This window comes from Aquarana catesbeiana, linkage group LG08 (genome assembly GCF_042186555.1).
Source record: "Aquarana catesbeiana isolate 2022-GZ linkage group LG08, ASM4218655v1, whole genome shotgun sequence".
Lineage (NCBI taxonomy): Eukaryota > Metazoa > Chordata > Amphibia > Anura > Ranidae > Aquarana > Aquarana catesbeiana.
Window position 1 is genome coordinate 97408838 of NC_133331.1, and position 17030 is coordinate 97425867.

At 42.9% G+C, this 17030-nt stretch overlaps 1 protein-coding gene across 1 annotated transcript in view; it reads right to left on the minus strand.

Annotated features, from left to right (window-relative positions):
- FBXW4 (F-box and WD repeat domain containing 4) overlaps nucleotides 1-17030 on the minus strand; it is a 334157-nt gene that overhangs the window by 107649 nt on the left and 209478 nt on the right. The window contains exon 6 of the mRNA XM_073596185.1: nucleotides 16310-16375. Within this exon, the coding sequence (XP_073452286.1) occupies nucleotides 16310-16375 (66 nt within the window). The remainder of the gene's footprint in view (nucleotides 1-16309; nucleotides 16376-17030) is intronic.

Below are 17030 nucleotides of genomic sequence, written 5' to 3' on the forward strand. Positions count from 1 at the left end.
GCGCTTGCAAAGTGCACAGTCCATCAGCCTTTAGTAAATCAACCCCATGGTCTGCAACAGACTGATACCAGGTAAAATTCAGATACTTACACTGTTTACATGTATTACTGGAGGGTGTTGAGGTGATGCTGAAAGAGACATGCTACAAAGATGAGAAACGTGTTTTGTTTACAAGGACAAGATCTTACTAATGTAGGAATCAATGACCGCGGGATGCAGAAAACCCAGACAGACAAACCTGTGAAGATGCACAATAGGGTGCAGTAAAACCAGAAGAATGATGAGAGATAGGGATTACCTGACCACCCAAATGGCAAGGAGGTCAACAACCCAAAAACCCAGCAGAAAAAACAAACAACCGCCCACTTGTGGAAATGGGTGTGCACCTTCATGCAGAAGACTGGAGGTTAGAACACCTCTGGCTTTGAGCTCTACAATGTCAGCGGGAGGAAGGCTCTGACTGTTTACAAGCTGCAGTAGATGAAGGAGAAGGGGGTGGTTCTGTCCCTTCCACTGACCTTCTGTATTGATGTAGGATTACACTTTTGAACTCCAATATCAAGAGCAGGTCTGAAGAGGAGACTTCCCTCAAAGGACAACTGAGTCAGATGTTCTCAGACATATCATTAACATCCCAGGCACATAACCAAACTGCCCTATGCATTTTTAATGTCTATTAAAGCCTTGAAGAAACAAGGTTAAATAGGCTGTCACAGCTAAAGCGTAAAGCTCCAAAAATTAGTTCCAAATGGTCAATAAATTGATAGCCCACCCTGGTGATCACAGGGTCCTCTTTACCCACCTGCCCTATGTTTATTGTACATAAAAGGTAAGACTAAGCAGGTGGTGGCCATCCTAAGATGGGCCTCTCCTTTTAGGTGCTTGTGTGCGCCCTCTAGTGTGTGTGCACAAGCACAGCAATGTGAGCCCACTGCGCAGCTAAGTGAATAAACATGCTGAGCCAATAAGAGTAGCTCTGTACAATGTGATTACTGTGATTAATCACACCTTGTTTACACTGGCTGTGGTCATCTCACACAGCAAAATCTAGTGCACCATTACCAAGGTCCATGTTATAACTCCCTTAACACAGTACGTTTTTTCATTAAAAAAAAAAAAAAAACTTGTGTAAAAAAATCTAATCACCCTGGGGTGTCTATTTGTTAAAACGTCATTATTTTTTTTTGGAGGGGTGTGCTGTCCTTGTATATGTATCTGCAATGTTTTAAACAAAGTATGGGAAACCTTTCTTTTTCAAATTTGTATTTTTTAATATAGTAAATACACCATCATATGAAATATCTGTCTAAAAAAAAAAATGTAAGTATATATAAATAAATATAAAACTCATTTGGGTACAGTTTTGCATAACACACGGTGTCTGTGGCTGACATCCTAGGATTCCTCGGCGGTTTCTTCTATCGCTCCACCTGACATGCCTTCACACATCCAGCACTATGTGAGTGCATTTTACATTGTTTTAAATGTTGCTACTTTGTAATTAAACAATGCTGCACTAGGAGTGGCTTGGCACTTTTCTTTCCTTTTTCCCTGCCCAGATATCTGCAGATAAACAAGTACAACGTATGTAGGAAGATTATTTTCATCTCTGTGTATGACCTGGGGCTAGTCACTTCACCGGGTATATGTAAGGGTTTACAACCACTTTAACTGGGAAATCCACCAGTCACAGAGAGTGCAGGCCGCACCGGGAACTCCTTAGGAAGAGTAATAACATCCCATAAGGAGCCCCTAACAGTTTAATTGTATATATATGTGCTGTTATTCTCCATATTTACAGACAAGACATATAATGCCTTGGAAGAAAATGATTGCCTGACTGAACTTGTTGCAACTAGATAATCATTTTTATATAGGCAGTTTATCGTTTACAAAAACACACTTTGCAGTGAAAGGAAAATGATACAAATTTTAGTTGGAAACCTTCATATTAGCCAAACTACAGCAAGAACATCAGACTATAGGACCTTGCATGTAAAATAGTGTTGTTCCTTTAAGAGAACATTTCATATGGTTATGTGATTAAGCCATTTTTTTTCTGTGTTGTTTTATGCTGTTTGTTATTTATTTATTACAGGTTGGACTTCGTAGAGTACACTTCCCAATAACTTGACAAAACACCCACTCACCTACAAGCGAGCTGTACATTCACATGCACATTATGGTGCATTGAAATGCAGTTAGTCATAGGTCAGAGGCTAGGATTACCTAGGGAAGCAACTACTGGCATACGTTGTAGATTATATTGCATGGAATAGCATTACCATATGGTGTGTCAGGGAAAAATACAAGACTAACTCTTTAATTTCACTATATCACTAAAAAAGTAAACCCAGATAAAGCCAAGGGCTGATTAAAAGCAACCAAATTGTAGAAATAATCTGAAATGTAAATGTGCTTGGTATTTTCTAAAAAAAAAAAATAAAATAAAAATGTAACCACAAGCTGAACATGGCAATATGTGTGGGACGTGATCATACATTTCCTGTGTTCTACAGAAACCCCCTTCCGATGGTCAGTGAATGAACAACAGTTCACCAACAGCATTTTCATGTGTTTTCCAGCGCCCCATACATGATGACATTGAAATGATCTGTAATGTGGGATAGTCTCTACACATGTACACCCAGGTTAAAAGGATCTCTACAGCATCACAATAAATGTTAATCTTCAAATAGTTTATGACTGCTCTACTGACCTAGGCACTGCTACTGCTGTGGTATTTTGAAGACTTCCAACCATTGCATACATCACCATCATCTGCACATCCAGGTGTCCTTAGGGATGTTACATGACATCAATTGCGCTCCTAGTATTGTAATTTAACTTAGCACAGGCGTTGGGTAATGTAAGTCATTGTCCTGCTTAAAGTCCATCTTTCTTATGGTAATAAACAGGCATTTCCAAGCTCTCATTAAAATGTCTTAAATGAAATGTAATTAACCACCTCAGTACCAGCATGCTTCACTCCCTTTATTACCAGGCCATTTACACTAGATAAATTAATTGTACAGGTCATACACAGAGGGATCCGGGGGGTGAAGGGGTTAATGTACAGGTCACATACAAAGGGAGGATGGAAATTAGGGGGTTAATGTACAGATGTGCAGGATAAGTGAGGCAAGGGATTAATAAACAGGTCAGATCAAAGACAGGATGAGGTTCGACATATAGGGATTGATTTACTAAAGGCAAATAGACAGTTCACTTTGTAAGATGCACTTTGTAAGATGCACTTTGCAAGTGGATTCACCCCAGAGCTGACTGAAGCTCTGAAGCTCTGCTGACTTCTATAATTAAATCATGTCCAAGCCAAAACGTTTTTGTTTTTTTTCTTCCCTTGCACCTGATTGGGTATTATTTGCAAACGTTCACTAACCTCTGGGGCAAATTCCCTTTCAAAGTCTATTTGCCTTTAGTAAATCAACCCAATACTGTAGAAGGGTTAATGCCAGTAAAGGAGTGTATTTTAATATTACAGACACTGTTACTAGATTGCACTGGTGTTGGCTAAAGGCCAGGATGCTTTCTTTCTTCTCACACACCGATCAATGTGTATGAGAAAGCAGGGCTCCCTGATCACCAGTCAGAAAGTGAGCCATGGTTGCTAATTACAGCCTTTATTTACATTCTGTGATGCTGTAACAGCGATCACATGGTACAGAGCCACTTTAACTGGCTCTGTACATTTAGCATGTGATCTGCTGTGTCCAACCATAGTGCAATCACAGGACTGTGTGTGCCTGTGCTGAAGCCAGGAGTTCAGTTCCCAGGGTACATGTCCTCTCTGAACAATAGGGGAGCAGACCAGCCTCATATGTACAGTAGCTGGTCTGCAAGAGGTTAATGGTAAATGTAACTAGGAAGATGGATATTTCTGGCTGGCTGCTAGACAATGTTAGAGGGGTAGGAGGAACCGAGCAAGACTATCATAATTTTCCTCAGTTCCTGAAGACACAACAATGTGTAATCAATCCAAAGCGTTGCAAAATCACCAGTTGGCCCCACCCCTTTGCTAACTTTAGCACTGGGAGTAGGGGAGCAGCCCCGCTGCTGACCTACAAGATAAATGTGATAAAATGGAGCAAGCCACAACCACTATAATAGAAAATGTAGAAGCAGTAGCTGAAGTAAACAAATGGACTGGGTCAGCCAGCCCCTTATGACAGCATTGTACATACATGACATCATATGGGGATGGGGGTCACTCAGTGACTCCACCCCCTTTGTTTCCTTTAGCGGCGGGGAGAAACGGCAACCCCATTTGGCGCCAGCAAGCGACAGGAGTGGTTGGGGTCAGTGGGCAGAGTTTTTTTTTTTGCGAGTCGATAGCTGTTGTTTATGGTGTTTGGAGTGAACCTATATCACTTGTCAATATGACTAATGATGGATCTACGTCGGGAAATTTTTTTTTTTTTTTTATAATAGACTTGTTAACTATGTTGTGTGTTCATTTTATTATTAGTCATTGTTTTACTATCATTTCTTTCATTCCATTAGTCATTTTTTTACTATCATTTCATTCCCCTGTGGGGGTGGGATCTGGGGGCTGGTGGAAAAGGTGCTTTACAGATTCCGTAAAGTCACCCCCCCCGCACTGGGTGAGGGTGGTGGGGAGGAGGCCCTTGTCCTCATCAACAGTACCACCCTATGTTGAGGGCATGTGACCTAGTATGGTTCAGTAGGGGGCTGCATGCTCTCCCTTCCCTTTTCCTGAGTTGCAAGGCTGCATGCTTGGCTAAGGGCAGGGTATGGATTTAGGGGGACTTCACACCATATTTTTATTGGCATGGGGTCCCCCCAAAATCCATACAAGACCTAAAGCGCCTGATATGAATTGTAGGGGTGACATCTGCATGCTGTTTAAAAAAAATTAAAAATTTATGTCCGCTCTTTTGTTTACATTCTGCTCTCAGTGGGGTATCCCCCACTGACAACAGGGATGAGTCATGGTTGTTAAGGACACCAGTGGGTGGATGTAAAAACAGATGAAAAACTGATTTAAACTAAGTCAGTTTTTTCCTTGAAAGTGTGACTGAATGGATGATTCCTTAGGCTAAAGCAGGGAACAGACGAGTTTTGATCAGTGTGTGGCCATAGCTGTTTAACAGAAGTACCTTAAGGTTGTAAGCTCCTTGAGGGCAGGGACTGATTTGATTGTGCAATATACAGTATCTCACAAAAGAAATGACACTTTGCTACAATGTAGTGAGTGTACATCTCACATTTTTGTAAATATTTTATTATATCTTTTCATATGACAACACTGAAGAAATGACACTTTGCTACAATGTAGTGAGTGTACATCTTGTATAACAGTGTAAATTTGCTGTCCTCTCAAAATAACTCAACACACAGCCATTAATGTCTAAACTGCTGGCAACAAAAGTGAGTACACCCCTACGTGAAAATGTCCAAATTGAGCACAAAGTGCCAATATTTTGTGTGGCCACCATTATTTTCCAGACACTACCTTAACCTTCTTGGGCATGGAGTTCAATAGAGCTTCACAGGTTGCCACTGGAGTCCTCTCCCACTCCTCCATGATAACATCACGGAGCTGGTGGATGTTAGAGACCATGCGCTCCTCCACCTTCCGTTTGAGGCTGCCCCACAGATGCTCAATAGGGTTTAGGTCTGGAGATATGCTTGGCCAGGCCATCACCTTTACCCTCAGCTTCTTTAGCAAGACAGTGGTTGTCTTGGAGGCGTGTTTGGGGTTGTTATCATGTTGGAATACTGCCCTGCGGCCCAGTCTCCGAAGGGAGGGGATCATGCTCTGCTTCAGTATGTCACAGTACATGTTGGCATTTGTGGTTCCCTCAATGAACTGTAGCTCCCTAGTGCCGGCAGCACTCATACAGCCCCAGACCATGACACTCCCACCACCATGCTTGACTGTAGGCAAGACATACTTGTCATTGTACTCCTCACCTGGTTGCCGCCACACACGTTTGACACCATCTGAACCAAATAAGTTTATCTTGGTCTCATCATACCACAGGACAGGGTTCCAGTAATCCATGTCCTTAGTCTGCTTGTCTTCAGCAAAATGTTTGCAGGTTTTCTTGTGCATCACCTTTAGAAGAGGCTTCCTTCTGGAATGACAGCCATGCAGACCAGGTTGATGCAGTGTGCGGTGTATGGTCTGAGCACTGACAGGCTGACCCCCCCACCCCTTCCACCTCTGCAGCAATGCTGGCAGCACTCATACATCTTTTACCCAAAGACAATTTCTGGATATGACACTGAGCACGTGCACTCAACTTCTTTGGTTGACCATGTTCTGAGTGGAATCTGCCCTGTTAAACCACCTCATGGTCTTGGCCACCAGGCTGCAGCTCAGTTTCAGGGTTTTGGCAATCTTCTTACAGCCTAGCCCATTTTTATGTAAAGCAACAATTCTTTTTTTCAGATCCTCAGAGAGTTCTTTGCCATGTTGAACTTCCAGTGACCAGTATGAGAGAGTGAGAGCGATAACACCAAAATTTAACACACCTTCTCCCCATTCACACCTGAGACCTTGTAACACTAACGAGTCACATGACACCTAATTGGGCCCAATTTGGACATTTTCACTTAGGGGTGTACTCACACTTTTTGCGGTTTAGGCATTAATGGCTGTGTGTTTAGTTATTTTGAGGGGACAGCAAATGTTCACTGTTCTACAAGCTTTACACTCACTACTTTACATTGTAGCAAAGTTTCATTTCTTCAGTGTTGTTACATGAAAAGATATAACAGAATATTTACAAAAATGTGAGGGGGTGTACTCACTTTTGTGAGATACTGTATATGTAAAGCGCTGCTTAATTTAACGGCACTATAAAAGTACCTAAAATAAATAAGTCAATTGTTAGATTGACTTCTGTTGAAGGGACAAGCTGGAAAACCTTTGTTTATCAACAAGTTGAACTGGATAAACTGGTGCCTTTATTCAACCTTACCAACTATTGTATGCAATGTCTGCAACTGCTGATCACTGTATTATACTATACAATATACAACATATGCTGTGCTCAGAGAAAATAAAAAGAAACTGCTAGGAACCAGGGGTAAGTTTTTGGCAAAGGAGACTTTGCCCTTCTTATGTCAAAAAAATACCTCCTAGCAATTTTTTATTGTAGGACTTTAGTTCTGCTTTACATTGCCTGTGCTGAGAACCACTTTGATGAAAACCGACATTAATATAAAAATATAGTGGATCAGTACACAGCTAGATCTTTGATCTTCAGTTTAGTGAATAATCACAAACAAGCCATTTTTCTCCTGACTGGCGTGAAGATTTCATTGTTAAAACGATTTTCTCTTTCTTCTGTAAAAATGGAATGATTCCTAAAACATCTAAATTTGGTCTAAAATGATTTACAACAGATGTCAGAGACCTTTCTCATAACTGCAAGCTTATTTGCGAATCGCTATGCTACATAGTTCAGATTGCTTGAAAGTCCTATGAAACTCTACAACATATTCCAACTTATTAAATATAGTGTATCTATATATATATATAGAGAGAGAGAGAGAGAGAAGAAAATCATACTTTTAGAGGAATTCATAAAAAGAAGAAGAAAGGAAAAGTATGTGTGTTGCCTGTATGTTAGGGATTCCTTCTCTAAGCTGGCCGCTCAGCTGTCGGCTAATTGCTAGCTCCTATCACTCCACAGTGACTCACCCGTTGATGATATCCTGCTCGTTAGTCCTACCTACTTAAGCCGTCAGTCCAGATGATCTCTGCCTTTGCCTTGGTCACATCTCTAGAGATGCTCTCCTGTGTTCCTGTTTAAGACTTGCTTGGCTGACATTTCTTCTTGCTCCAGATCCTGCTAGCTGTTCTACTAAGCTCATCTCTGGCTCCCTGATGTTTTGGCTTGTCTGGCTATCCGTTCCGGTTCCTAAACTCTGGCTATGTTTTGACTGCGTTTATTCCGTTTACCTTTTTTTATTATTATTATTATTATTAAACAAGTGTGATTTAACTGTACTTCGGTCTCAGTCTGATTCGTGGTTTCTGACAGTAGGCGAAGGCCATGAATTCAGAAGATGCAGTCAATCCACTTGTTGGTAATATTTTTTCCAGATTGGATGAGCAGAATCACCGCATGGATCAGTTTGCCATGGCATTACAAACGCTCCTGAGTCGCACAGCTCACCTGGAATCTCCCACTGTGGCTGCTCGGGTACAACCTGTGTTGCAGGCCATCCCTGCTGCTGCTCTAGTCTCTGTGCAGGCACCCGCCTCGAGTATTACCTCTATAAGAGGTATGTCTGGTTCCGCTCCGCTTCCCCAGCGATTTGGGGGCGATCCAGTCCAATGCAGAGGGTTTCTCAACCAGGTTGAGATATACTTTGAGATGCTGCCCCAGGCGTTTCCCACGAACAGAAGCAAAGTAGGTTTTGTGATATCTTTGCTTTCTGAGAGAGCCTTGGCCTGGGCAAACCCTCTATGGGAGACGCAAAAAACCTGTTGTCTTGAGCTACCCTGAGTTTGTGACTTCTTTTACAAGGGTATTTGACGTTCCCGCAAGCTCCGCTTCTGCTGCAAGTGCCTCATGTCCATCAAACAGAGTACGAGAACTGTTGGATTACGCCATTGAATTCCGTACTCCGGCAGCAGAGGTTGCTTGGAACAATGAGGCCCTCATGGCTGCTTTTTTCTCATGGTCTCTCGTATACCATCAAGGATGAGATAGCAGCCAGAGATATACCCACTGAGCTGGACAGGTTGATCACGTTTGCCATCCTCATTGACTCCAGACTCAGTGAAAGACTCCCTTTTAAGAAGCGCTTTCGGAAGCCTCCTGTACATTTGTCTCCGAACTTTGCAGTCTCTCCATTGCCCTTCTCACCTTCCATGCCTCCTGGTACCGAGTCGGTCTGTGTAGATGAACCTATGCACTTGGGCTTCACGTGTCTCTCTGCGGATGAGAGAACCCTTAGGAGGTGAGAGAGATTGTGCCATTATTGTGGCCAGGCAGGTCACTTTTTGAAGCCTTGCCCTACTCATCCAGGAAACGCCCGAACTTTGAGGTCCTGTCACGGAAAGACCTTAGGTGGCGTTGTTTCATCCCCAGTTATCCAGAAGGATAAACCCCTAGTTTCGGTTAACCCTTTCTTGGGCTGAGTTGTCCGTCGAGATACAGGTTCTAATCAACTCTGGGGCTGCAGGCCTGTTCATTGATGTTGCCTTTGTATCGAAGCACACGATTCCGCTGCAGCTGCATGACACTCCACTTGCCATTGAGGCTCTTGACGGAAGACCTCTACAGCCTGCCCATGTGACTCATGAGACTGTTCCGTTGGCCATGGCGTATGGGCTCTTCATCATGAGATAATCCAATTCCAAGTTATTTCCTCACCTAAGTTTCCGCTGGTTATTGGTTATCCTTGGTTACAGAGGCACAATCCCCCTTTTGATTGGCACCATGCTGAGGTTCTCTCCTTGTCGCCACAATGCAGTAAGACATGCTTCCAGAAGGTAGCCAAGGTTCTGTGCACCTCTTCACTCTCCTCCCTGACTATTTTAGCAATGTCTTTGACAAAGGTCAAGTTTGCCGCCACACTGGTCGTATGATTATGTAATTGACCTTCAACCTGGTGCCATACCCCCTCGTGGCCGGGTTTACCCTTTGTCGGTCTTGGAGGATAAGGCCATGGAGTATGTTGCAGACGTACTTTCTTGAGGTTTTATCCGCAAATCCTCATCTCCTGCTGGTGGTGGTTTCTTCTTTTGAATGGTGAACTGAGACCGTGTATTGATTATAGGGGTTTCAATCGTTTCACTATGCCTATCCGATTCCGTTGATTACGGAGTTATTTGACGGCCTCAAGGGAGCAATGGTTTTCATGAAGCTTGAATTGAGAGGGGCATACAATCTTGTGAGGATTAAGAAGGGCGACGAGTGGAAAACAAACTGCGTTTAATACCAGAACAGACCATTACGAGTACCTCATAATACCTTTTGACCTTTATAACGCCCCGGCAGTTTTCCAGGAATTTATTAACGATGTCCTCTGAGATTTGTTGCAGTTATGTTTGGTGGTTTATCTCAACGGTATCCTCATACTTTCCAAGTCCCTGGAGAGCCACCACACAGATGCCTGTCGTGTGCTTCAGAAACTAAGAGAGAACAATCTCTATTGTAAATTGGAGAAGTGCGAATTCCATTGTGAACAGGTTAAACAGGTCAATTTCCACTGCTGGTTTTTCGATGGACCCAGAGAAACTTTCAGCAGTCCTACAGGGACCCCCGACCCATGGGTTTACATCCTCTGCAGCGTTTTCCTGGCTTTGCCAACTATTATCGGAAGTTTATTTGTAACTTCTCGTCTCTGGTCAAGCCCCTGACTGTTATGACCAGAAAGGACGGTAACCCACAGAGTTGGTCTCCGGAGTCCATTAAGGCCTCTCAAGGCTGCCTTTGTTATTGCTCCTGTGTTGGCACATCCTGATCCTACGTTACCTTTTATCCTTGAGGTTGATGCTTCTGAGACTGGAGTTGGCGCCCTTCTGTTTCAACGTCCCACCTCTGAGAGTGCTATGCATCCTTGTGGCTACTTTTCCAAGAAATTGTCACCTGCGGAGTGCAATTACGAGATTGGTGACAGAGAGCTGTTAGCGATCATTTTAGCCCTGGAAGAATGGAGACATCTCCTTGCAGGTACCACTGTGCTCGTTGTCATTCTTACTGACCAGAAGAATCTCACATTCTTGTCTGAGGCTAAACACCTCTCTCCCAGAATGGCGCGATGGGCTCTTTTCTTGTCTAGTTTCAAATTACATTGTCTCATTCTTACCCGGTAAGAAGAATGCAAGGGCTGACGCTTTGTCATGACAATTTTCCTCCACTTCCAAGATGGAGTCGGTTCCGGTCCCTGTGATTCCTCCTGATCGTATTCTGGCTATGGTTCGCACCAGTCTCACTTCTCCTTTGGGTGACAAAATTCTTGCTGCTTAGGTCCATGCTCGTCTTGAGAAACCTTGTGACCGCTGTTTTGTCCCAGAGAGTCTCCGTATTGCCCTGCTCCAGACTTACCATTCTCCCAAGGCTGCTGGCCACCCTGGGAAGAATCAACTCTTTTGGGCCATTTGCCAACAATTCTGGTGGCCCAGTCTACGTGCTGATGTAACCGACTTTGTAGCTGCCTGTTCCGTGTGTGCTCAGAGTAAGACTCCACGACACCTTCCAGTGGGCCTCCCACTACCCAATGGAGAGAGGCCCTGGACCCACCTGTCTATGGATTTCATTGTGGAGTTACTCAACTCCCAATGTCCCATTGTATTCCACTTAAGAAGTTGCCCACTTATAAGGAATTGGCTTCCATTTTGCTCAGGAGATCTTTCACTTACATGGGCTACCCAAGGTGATTGTCTCGGACAGGGGTAGTCAGTTTGTGTCCCGGTTCTGGCGAGCCTTTTGTGAATTCAGCTTGCTTTCTCCTCCGCGTATCACCCGCAGTCTAATGGGGACGCAGAACGAGCCAACCAATCCTAGGAGTAATTCCTACGTTGCTTTATTTCTGACCATCATAACAACTGGTCATACCTCTTACCGTGGGCGGAGTTTGCTCACAATAATGCCTTGAATTCTGCTTCCCGATTGTGCCCGTTTATGGCGAACTATGGTTCCCAACCTTCCAAGTTGCCTGACTCATTTGTTCCGCAGAGTATTCCTGCATTGGAGGAGCATCTCCGTGGTCTTCGTTCCACTTGGGCACAAGTCCAGGAGGCTTTGCGACATGCTAATGATAGGTACAGACTCCATGCTAACAGCAGATGCCTGCCTGCGCCTGCCTACCAGGTTGGGGACAGGGTCTGGATGTCATCTCACAACCTCCGACTTCGCGTTCCCTCTATGAAGATCGCACCTCGGTTTATTGGGCCTTTCCGTATTCTTTGCAGGATTAACTCAGTGGCTTACGCATTAGACCTTCCTTCTAATAGGCGTATTTCGAATGCATTTCATGTCTACTTATTAAAACCTTTGGTCTGCAATCGCTTTACCACCTCTGTGCCTCGTCCTCACCCTGTACAGGTTGAGAACCATGAGAAGTTTGAAGTACAGTCCATTGTTGACTTCCCGTAGGTTCCGTGGGTGCATATAGTACCCGCTGCATTGGAAAGGGTATGGTCCGGAGGAACGCTTTTGGATCTCATCCTCAGACGTACATGCCCCTGTCCTCCTCCGTGATTTCCATAGACGATTTCCCCTCAAGCCTTGTGGGCCTCCGAGGGGGAGGGGTCATTAAGGGGGTACTGTCAGGGCTGGGCTCTGCCCTTCCTTCTCTAAGCTGGCCGCTTAGCTGTTGGCTAGTTGCCAGCTCCTATCTCTCCACAGTGACTCACCTGTTGATGATATCCTGCTCGTCAGTCCTGCCTACTTAAGCCGTCCAGTCCAGATGATCTCTGCCTTCGCCTTGGTCACATCTCTAGACACGCTCTCCTGTGTTCCTGTTAAAGACTTGATTGGCTAACATTCCTTCTGGCTGCAGATCCTGCTTGCTGTTTCGTTCCGGTTCCTGAACTCTGGCTATGTTTTGACTACGTTTACTTTTTTTATTATTATTAAACAAGTATGATTTAACTGTACTTCTGTCTCAGTCTGATTCATGGTTTCTGACACTGTAGCAACCCACCATATTCCAGTAGTCAATTCTAAAGTGCAGCTTTAAAAGGAAAAGCTAACAACTCACGGTGGGTTAAACATTCTTTTTCCTAACCTCCACTCTTACAGAATGTCTCAGTTAATCTTTTATTCTTGCTTCTCTTATATCTGCCAGAGAAGCATTTAAAAGTTCAAATGTCTGAATATTTCTGACTGAAAGCAAAATACCTAGAAGAAATTATGTCTGGGATTTTCAGTCACTACATGGAGAAACCATATACCCTTTAAGGGTCTAAAACTGCCTTGGTCTTTTAGGTCACTGTACCCATAGCCCACCTGCTTTGGACTGTCAGAAGTGATTTTAGATTCATCTTCTTAAAATGTCAGTTTATTACATACTTGAAGTAGAATTCATCTTAACTTGAAGAAACAGCTGCCACACACTATGCTGCATACTTTCTTTGTATGTCTTTTGGTTAAGTAGTTACAGGCCCATAAGGGCCTCTGCAGTATATGCTGCCTAACTCTAAACTTCACACTGCAACACAAGCTCTAGAAAAAGTCTTTATTGTTTGTTTTTTTATATTTTCTCTTTTTCATATGCAGACTGGACATTAGAGGCCTATTCCCATGGTATGGGAGATCCTAGACCTATGTGGAGCCATTTTCATAGTAGTGGACCTCTGAAGGACCACACCAGTGGTATTCCCATGGTTTAATTTATTTTATTGCATTTGTGCACAACTGATGCTACCTACTGCATTGACAGTAATATAATTATATTTATAAATATTTCACTGAACTGAAATTGTAGTCTAAGTATAGCAGTTTAGTGGCAATAAAAGGCTAAATCACTGTGCTGTAACCCCAATAGCATTACAAGTTGCCAAAAAAGGACATATTGGTATGTCCCCCCTTAGTTTTTTTTTTTTGTTAATAGGGCTTGACTTTCAGTAACTTCAAGACTAATGCCCCGTACACATGAGCGGAATTTCCGTCAAAAAAAGTGTGATGGGAGCTTTTGGTCGGATATTCCGACCATGTGTATGCTCCATCCAACTTTTTCTGTCTGAATTTCCGCCAGCAAAAGATTGAGAGCTGGTTCTCTATTTTTCCGATGGAAAAAGTTCTTGACGGAAATTCAGTTCATCTGTATGCAATTCCGACGCACAAAAAAACACGCATGCTCAGGAAACAATTCGACACATGCTCGAAAGCATTGAACTTAATTTTCTCGGCTCATTGTAGTGTTGTACATCACTACGTTCTTGCCGGTCAAAAGTTCAGAGAACTATTGTGTGACCGTGTGTATGCAAGCCAAGCTTGAGCGGAATTCCGTCGGAAAAACCATCCAAGATTTTTCCGATGGAAATTCCGCTCGTGTGTACGTGGCATAAGATCCATTAACTGCTATTGGCAAAGCTTAGCCATGAATTCTGACCTCAGCAACAAAATTAAACTAATTCAGACAGGCTCATAGATTATGTTTTTTGGCTAATAGAAAAGGCTTACATTGAGTCATGGAAATAGAGCTTTGTCTTCCGATACAGACCAGCTGGGCTTTGTTCAGGAATAGTATTGGCTACATATAGATTTATTTTTATGGTTGCACATAAGTCCACAAGAGACATAGGGGTTGATTTCTAAAAATGTACATTTGTCCTGTAGGAATTGGGCAAAACATGATTTTTATTAGGCTATTTCCTGTGCTGGTTTGCTGTTTTTTTTATTAATGTGAAACAGAAAATACCGTATTTGGCCACTAGCCTGGTGTCATGTACAAACGCTGAAATGTTCCTAACACTGAACCATGGGGTACATCACTAATAGTCTTAGACCATTCAGAGTATGACTCATTTATCACTACTCTCTGAATATATAGTTTTCTGGCTCAGTTAACAGCAGCAGGGTGACCCCACAGAAAAAATGAATATTTAAAGTGCAGTGCTTGACAGAGGGCAAACTGTCTTATTACATTTGATTCAGCACTAAATATCTGAGCACACAGGTGTAGTCCCTACAGTAGAACAATGGGATATTGATATAGACATGAAGTTGTGACCACATACCCTTGTGCATGTCGATTTTGGGATAGGGCTAAAATTCAGCTCTGGTCACAAATGCAAGGTCTTTTTTTTTTCTTGGAGAAGACCAGACATTTCAGTGTCCATTGGTGACTGGTTAGGATTGGTTACTTTTTATGGATCCTTAGAGAATGTTTTTTTTTAATTACAAATTAAAATACCCAAATGTGTAATGCATATGACCAATACTTGTGTACATGTAACAAACATTCTGGCTTAGTTAACAGCAGCAGGGTGAACCCCAAAGACTAAATTAATATTTAAAGGCTGTGTTGTACAGAAGACACAAGGTCTTATTATATTTGATTCAGCATTAAAGCAGTATTAAACTGCAGCAGAATTAAAAAAAAAAAACCTGTAAGACAATGGCATACTGTTCTAGTATGTATTGCATACTGGCACATTATGAAATACTTACCTTAGAACGAAGCCCTCCAGTGGCGCGGTGTCACCGCTGAGAGGACTGACATCTTCCCCCGGTCTTTCTTCCGGGTTTGTGGGCTCCGGAGCTGTGAGTGGCTGGAGCCGTGATGAAGTCACTCCCACATGCGGGAGCTCTCGGTTCCGGCACAAAGCTCTGAAGGTTTTTAGAGCGCATGCAACAGTGACATCACCGGCTGTATCGAGAGTGAATATCTCCTAAACGTGCACGTTGGAGGAGATATGCACTTTACCTACAGGTAAGCCTTAGTATAGGCTTACCTGTAGGTAAAAATCACACAGCGGGCTTTATTAGAGCTTTAACATCTGGGAACACAGGTGTAGTCCCTATAGTAATGAAATATTGATATAGACAAGAAGTTGTGCCTGCATACCCTTGTGCATGTCACAGTTTTGGGATAGGGCTACAATTCATCTCTGGCCACAAATACAAGATTTTTTTTTCTTTTTAGAAGACCAAACATTTCAATGTCCTGTGGATAACAGATGCTTATGCCTCTTCAGTACGAAGGCATACTACACAGTGGGCTAGATTTACTAAAACTGAAGAGTGCAAATCTGGTGTAGCTGTGCCTAGTAGCCAGTCAGCTTCTAACTTCAGCTTGTTCAGTTAAGCTTTGACAAAAAACCTGAAAGCTGATTGGTTTCTATGCAGAGCTGCACCAAATTTTCCACTCTCTGATTTCAGTAAATCAACCCCAGTGTTAGAAGCCAAGTGCAAATTGTGTACTAACTGCAGGGAAACATGCTATTTAATTAAAACAGGGTCCACCTAATTATGAGCATCCTACAGACACTCACACCAGCCACAAAGCCATCTTGCACCAGACTTTTTTCCCATAGAATAAAAAAAACTGACAACTTCAGTGTTGTACAGTAAGTTACTTTATAATGTGATGATCAGATGTCAGAAGTAAATAAGAGCCTCCTTTTCTCATATTCCACAATGACATCATTTCAGTTTAATGATCTGCAAGACTCTATCGTGTGCAGCGTTAGTTCCGTCTAGGTCACTATATGTCTACTGAAAAGTTTGCTGGATACATGAGAACAAATGTTTCCTGTGATCTTACAAAGAAGGTACAAAACAGACTCTATGACCAGCCAGATCATTTATGTTCTGGCAGAAAACAGATGTTTGATATGACAGATAGACGTTACCTCTGAAGGTCCCAAATCCTGAGTGGTGATGTATGGCGGCAGCAAGCTGTCCCAGTAACAAAGGAGCTGCAAAACATAAGTGGGAGGAAGGGGAGATTAACCAGCGATGCAGAGATCATGGGGTTCATCTGTTCTGTTGACAGTTCAGACAATAGGGTAAATCAATGTATCAAGTAATTACTTTACTAACACTACCTCACCTAACACACTGCCTGGTTAAACCCCAAATATCATTGACTTGTAAACACAGACACAAGGGGGAGATTAAAGTGTCTGAAGGAAGAATTGGTTTTGCTATCCACAGCAACCAATAGATGTTTTCCTTTCTGGTTTCCAGTGCAGCATAGTAGAATGAAAGTGAGACTTTGATTGGATGGCACAGTCACCAAGAATAATTCTTCTGACTTTTGATAATGAGATACTGTGCCTCATTCCAAATAAAAGCGGAACTATTTTAAAATAATATTTCCTCTGTTTCCCAGTGATACAGAAGCAGGCAGCAGATGTGCTGAGGCTGGTGTGCCTCTTAGGCAGGGCTGGATTTCCACCACCAGAACCTATAGCTTCACAAACCTTGACACCTAAAACACCCTTTCTCTGTTAGCATCACCTTTAGTGTTTTTGTTTTAATAGCAATAACCTACTTAGAATGCTGTGGCATCGGGGTTAATTTATGAAAGGCAAATGGGCTGTTCCCTTCCCATGGAATTTTCCCTTAGTT